Below are 6,000 nucleotides of genomic sequence, written 5' to 3'. Positions count from 1 at the left end.
TTTTAAATAAGCTTAAACAAATAGACTTACATGTGCTCATAAAAATAGATACTGTTACAGGTTAAGTTTTTGTTACTTTTTTTTTCCCCCCAAATAATTTCAGGTGTGTTTTATCAGAAATCTATCAGCCTACCTAGCTTGTATAAACTTTTTTTGTGTTAACTTTTCCCCCACCTCTCCAAGAATACAATAGTTTTGTCACACGTACTAATTTTTAATATTTATTTTCTAAAGCTATTTTCTATATATACCTGTCTGCCCAGAGAGCCAGAGGTATCTTTGTGAGTTGGGGGTCGCAGCCTGTTAGGAGAAATGCACTTCTTGTCCACATGGAGGCACCGTGGATCCGACTCTATAGTGATGACCTCACTCCTCACTTCTCACTCCTGGAGCTTTAACAATAAGAGATGCCTCGAGTCACATATATAAATATATATATATATATATATATATATATATATATATATATATAAACCTGTAGTTCGTTTGTGTGGTCACGTCACGCGCATATGAACGTTTGGGACACTACATTAGGCTGGAATGAAACACCTTCGTGTTCTTGTTAAAGCATCCAAACAGGCCAGTGTTTCACAAAACCTGCATTAAAACTGCTTCACAGGCAGTCCGCAGTGGCCATAAATCAAACGGCTTGCGCTGGATTGGTTTCAAAGACAATTCGCCCCGCCCCTTTGTGATGGGCGTGGTCTGCACGTCTAAGAAAAGTGCGCGCTCGTGGCGGTTGGAGAGAATGCAACTGAGCAGCGCGGCTCGCTCACACCGGGCGCAGTAAGGAGGCGCGAGACAGACGCTTGAACACCGCGTCTGGCTTCGAATAAGACACACACACACACACACACACACCACCAGCAGAGGTAGGAAACTCTTTCTTTTGGAATTTGAGTTTTCTGGGATTTGAGAGATTTTTTCCCCTTCTTGGAGCGCGTGTGGAATTTTAGGATTTACTTATTGAAGCGCAGTGACTGTGTGTGTGTGTGTGTGTAAATGGTTTTGGCTGAAGAGGTTTATCTGACAGTTATGTGAAGGACTTGTATCATCTCAACTAACTCAAATAAGAGCCAGATATACCAAGGGTGCCTTCAGATCAGCTCACTTCTTCTGTACCTTCATCCTTTTGAATGAACTCCTTCATTTACACAATTGCGCGTTTATTGTAGAGCATACACATCTATAAATAACTCTCTCTCTCTCTCTCTCTCTCTCTCTCTCTCTCTCCAGTTTGTTGTTTTAAAGAACACAATGCCAGCCGTGATGAAAAACTCCGATCTGGAGTTCGACTCCTTCCAGCCGTGTTTCTACCCGGACGAGGATGATTTTTACTTGTGCGGCCCGGGAGAGGACATCTGGAAAAAATTCGAGCTTCTACCGACTCCGCCGCTGTCCCCGAGCCGCGCGGCGCTCGCGAGCGGTGATGCGGGGGTCGAGTGCGCGTCTCTGGGTGAGTTTGGACTCGGCGATCCGCTGGACTGGGCTTCCGAGCTGCTGCTTCTCCCGCCGCAGGACACCGAGGACGAAGCGTGGCGCGCACCGGAGAGCGACCTGTTCGGCGCGTGTGCGCTGGACGACCCGGTCATCCTGCAGGACTGCATGTGGAGCGGCTTCTCGGCGCGCGAGAAGCTCGAGCGCGCCGTCAACGAGAAGCTCGGCCGGACCGTTTCCTCGGTATCTGCCGCCGCCGCTTCCGCTTCTGGATCTTCCGGACTTAAAAGCAGCGCTGTGAAGGCGCCCGAGTCGAACCGGGCTGCGACTGAGTGCGTGGACCCGGCCGTGGTTTTCCCTTTCCCCGTGAACAAAAGGAACGGAGGGCAGAGCGCGAGCCAGACGAGGAGCGCATCTTTGGCTCAAGTGGACAGGCGCGCGGACGACACCCCGAGCGACTCCGGTGAGCAATAATAATAATAATAATAATGATGATGATGATAATAATCCACTCCGGCATTACCATGAACAGGGGTTAACACTGATAACACTGTCACACACACACACACACACACACACACACACACACACACACAATGAACTGTTTTTACGCACCATGTAAAGGACTGGTCAATTATTTCATCATTGCATTGTCTAAAAATAATGCAATCACCTTACTGATATTTGCATCAGAATAAATATTTAAAATGTATCTATAACATTGCTAATACAGGTTGTTTAGGTCTGTGATGCGTTATGACCCAGTTTACAAGTGTTATTGGGTTAATTTGGAGAGATCACATGACAAACCCCTCAATCGGATTACTGCTGGGGTCAGTGGGTGCTGCTGCTCGTGCTGACGGTGGGCGCGTTATGTCAGAGCGCCGAGTCTATCCACATGTCCGCTAGGTGGCAATAAGAAAAATCTTGACTGGAATATGCTTGAAAACAAACAGCACAGCTCCTTTTGTGTAGAGATGGGATGTTTAAGGTGGAGATTTGGGGGGATTTTCCTCACAAACCTGTAGTCTGAAATCAACCTGATGTAGAAAAACAATGTCCCATCGAGCATCTTAAAGGATTCTACACTTTTTCCTTCTGAGGAACCCTACAACTTAGAACCCTGCAACAAGAGGGTTCCCTCTCCCTTTTAGAAAAGGTCCTGGGTAGAACCCCCCCCCCCTTTTTTTTTTTCTCCGAAAGACCCTTTTTTGTTAATCTGAACCTTCATTTTTGGAGCTTGGTTAAACTTCTGTATGAGCGTGCCAATGCTGTGTTTTGTGGAGAATGTGGTCCGTTTAAGAAAATTCCCATTCCCGCGATACAATAAGGCACTTCCTGTCCAGACGAAGCCGTTGTTCCGTATGCAAATCCAGATCGGCCGCCTCACGTGAGAGTGCGTAGTGTGAGACCTGGCACAGAGTTCCGGCGTGTGGTCTGCATAAAGGTGGTGTAGTGTGTGTGTGTGTGTGTGTGTGGGTGTGTAAAGAGAGAAAGAGTGAGAGAGAGAGAAAGAGAGAAAGGCGAGCGTACCACTGTGGGCTCGACTTGGCAGGCAGAGAGACTTGCCGTAGGCTGCAGAATAATAATAATGGGGGGAAAAACACCAGCCGTCTCTCTTTACAGCTTTGAACGAGCGTGATCTTCCTTCAGCTGTCCGCCTGGAACAGCTCCAAGTCACGTGTCTCAGGGTTTGGCCAAAGCCCGCGAATAATCACTGCTTGCGATTACAACACTCCTGCACTCGCACTGGGTAGGCCTCTTTTTTTTTTTTTTTTTTACAGCATTCTCTCCCCACCCGCTCCAAAATAAAACATAGCCTCTGGCAGAAGGGAAGGGAAAAAAAGAAGGAAAGAAAGAGATCTTTACTTTTCCGTAAAGCCGCCTGGTTCCGCCACACACAGACGGGTTCCTGTGGAGCACGTTTGAAGTGTGAGACCATGAGATTCCAGTTAATAGCAAACACACTTCATGAGCGGCTTAGCTGATAATCACCTCCATTATCTCTTATCAGAGTTAAAGTCTGTCAAAGGGCATGTTATCTGCTTACCTGAGCAAACCATTTATCTGTTCTCTCTCACACACACTTATACACATAAACACACACCTTCTTACACAAATACTTATTCATCAATACAACATACTTTCTCCTTGTTTTGTCTGGAATACACACTCTAGAAACATACTTTTGACTTCTGATTTTAACATGGTATCCTTTCTGTTCTTTCTTACAGACGACAATGATGACGGGGATGACGAAGACCAAGATGACGAGGAAGATGATGAGGAAGATGAAGAAGAAGATGAAGAAGAAGAAGAAGAAGAGGAGATCGATGTAGTCACAGTTGAGAAGCGGCGGTCCACTGCTAGCAAGAACTTCAACTCTCAGGCGACATCGTCAGCGAGCAGGCTAAATCCGGGCACGAGCCGGGCGCCCCAGGAGCTCATTTTAAAAAGGACGGCGGCTGCCTCCATCCACCAGCAGCAGCACAACTACGCAGCGCCTTCGCCGTACTCGGACGATTCGGACCTTCCCTCAGCTCCCCCGAGCAAAAAACACAGATCCGACAGCAGCGCTAGCTCCAGCACAATCTCCCAGCGTAGTGCTAAAACAAACACGTGCTTGCCGATCTCGCTGAACGGGACTCAGCGGCTCAGGAAAAGCGGCTCGGGCTCTGACTCGGAGGACAACGAGCGCCGCCGCAACCACAACATCCTGGAGCGGCAACGACGCAACGACCTGCGCTCCAGCTTCCTGACGCTACGCGATCAGCTGCCCGAGCTGGCTAAAAACGACAAGGCAGCCAAGGTGCTAATCCTCAAGAAAGCCACAGAGTACGTGGGTTCACTCGAGACCCAGGAGCACCGGCTTCGTCAGGAAAAGGACAAGCTCCAGGCGAGACGGCAGCAACTCCTCCGCCGCCTGGAGCACGCCAGAACTCGCTAGCCTGCTACATGCTAACCTTTAGCACTCACGGCTGCAAGCTAATTGGCTGAACAGCCCCCCAAAAAACTAACTTACGGACACTCACTGCCGCCACTTTCTTTGCACATTTTTTGGACGTCTAGAATGTTTCGGGTTTACTTTTGTCATTCCAGTCACATCAAGGAAAAGAGAAAGTACAAGGATGGTCCCTTATTCCATCCTAATTTCTTATTGTTTTTGTTTTTTTTTATTAAAAAAAAAAAGGGTTTGCTGTCAGAATTGACCGACAAACCCCTTCCTCCCTCAGACTTTCGTAGAACTGCCATTCAGGAACGTGGAAGTCGACGAGGAGCACGCAATACAACACACACCCACTTTGCCTTCACTTTGCAAATGACACGAAAAAAAAAAAGCAAATAAACTTTTTTTTTTTAAATCAATATGAGACACGATTCAGGAGTCGGTTCAGTGGGACTCGACTCTCTCACACACCTCTGTTTCTGGTGCTTTTAACTCCAGATATACCTCTGAGCACCTTGATGTCAGTTAAGCAAAATACTATCAGTCTGCCTTGTTTTTTTGTACACAGAACTGTCTTTGGGTTTTTCTAAGAAAATAACTAGACTGGAAGTTTATATACCTTTATTAAGTACTGTATGACCTCGATTTACGAGGAACTTTGTAATATAATATGTTTTCTATTTGTTTGTTTTTTTCAGTTTCATATTATCGTTCTTTGTTCATCACATGATACTTACTAATTTGTACACCTATGCTTTAGTGTGCTTCTGATACATACTAAAATTTGATACTTATATTTTCGTATGAAAATGAGTTGAGTAGATATCACTATCTTGTTTTATCTCTTTGCTCTTTACGTTCATTTTTTTTTTTTGTACAGAAATCTCTCTATCTACATTTACCTTCCTCCCTTGTTTGTTTATATATTTGTACCTCTCGGGTTCATAGAACTGGGTCAATGGGAATGTTTTTTTCTTCTCTCTCTCTCTCTCTCTCTCTCCCTCTCTCTCTTTCTTTTTCTAAGCGTACATTTTAGTGCTGCAACTCATAGCACTTTGAAATACCTCATTTTGAAAAATAAATAGAATTTGAAAACATGCTGTTTCTGACTAGAGTTCTCAACACACACACACACTGTCCAACACTTCACACCTCCAGTACTCTCCTAGGAGAGTTTACAAGGTTAATATACACCATATACACCATCTAGGTCAATGAAAGAACAAAAAAAAGAGAAAGATTCAATTTGAGAGTCTAATGAGTCTCTCTCCCAAATGATTCCCTCTCAGCTCGCTTGAAATTAGCTCATCTTTCATGTTTGAATTCCATACAGTATGATTTCTCAAGAGGATACACGCTTATAGGGGTCATTACACCACTTTTTCACATTTAAGCATTACGTCATCTACAGTATCACTCTTTTTCTCCATCATTTTTTAATATTCTCTTTCTCTATTATTCACTATTCCACTCCTCCTGTTTGAGGCTCTTACTAAAAGAAGGAAGAGAGTGTGTCCTTCTTTATTCTCTCTCTCTCTCTCTCTCTCTCTCTCTCTCTCTCTCAAACACACACACACACACACACACACACAACACAAAGTGGTTGTAAAAGTATA

At 45.2% G+C, this 6,000-nt stretch overlaps 1 protein-coding gene across 1 annotated transcript; it reads left to right on the top strand.

Annotated features, from left to right (window-relative positions):
* The first annotated feature begins 536 nt into the window (after positions 1 to 536).
* mycn (MYCN proto-oncogene, bHLH transcription factor) lies at positions 537 to 5,454 on the top strand. Its single transcript, XM_053647141.1, has 3 exons — positions 537 to 872; positions 1,237 to 1,900; positions 3,672 to 5,454. The coding sequence occupies exons 2-3, from the start codon at positions 1,258 to 1,260 to the stop codon at positions 4,382 to 4,384; spliced, it is 1,356 nt and encodes a 451-aa protein (XP_053503116.1). The 5' UTR covers positions 537 to 872; positions 1,237 to 1,257; the 3' UTR covers positions 4,385 to 5,454.
* The last annotated feature ends 546 nt before the right edge of the window (positions 5,455 to 6,000 follow it).

Source organism: Ictalurus furcatus, chromosome 2, assembly GCF_023375685.1.
Source record: "Ictalurus furcatus strain D&B chromosome 2, Billie_1.0, whole genome shotgun sequence".
Lineage (NCBI taxonomy): Eukaryota > Metazoa > Chordata > Actinopteri > Siluriformes > Ictaluridae > Ictalurus > Ictalurus furcatus.
Note: the sequence above shows the minus strand (reverse complement) of the source record. Positions and strands in the feature narration are given on the sequence as shown.

Bases quoted from the DNA above. Each gene is read 5' to 3' on its own strand.
- mycn (XM_053647141.1), top strand. From the start codon at position 1,258: ATGCCAGCCGTGATGAAAAACTCCGATCTGGAGTTCGACTCCTTCCAG. The intron at 1,901-3,671 runs GTGAGCAATAAT...TCTTTCTTACAG, and splicing joins CGACACCCCGAGCGACTCCG to ACGACAATGATGACGGGGAT.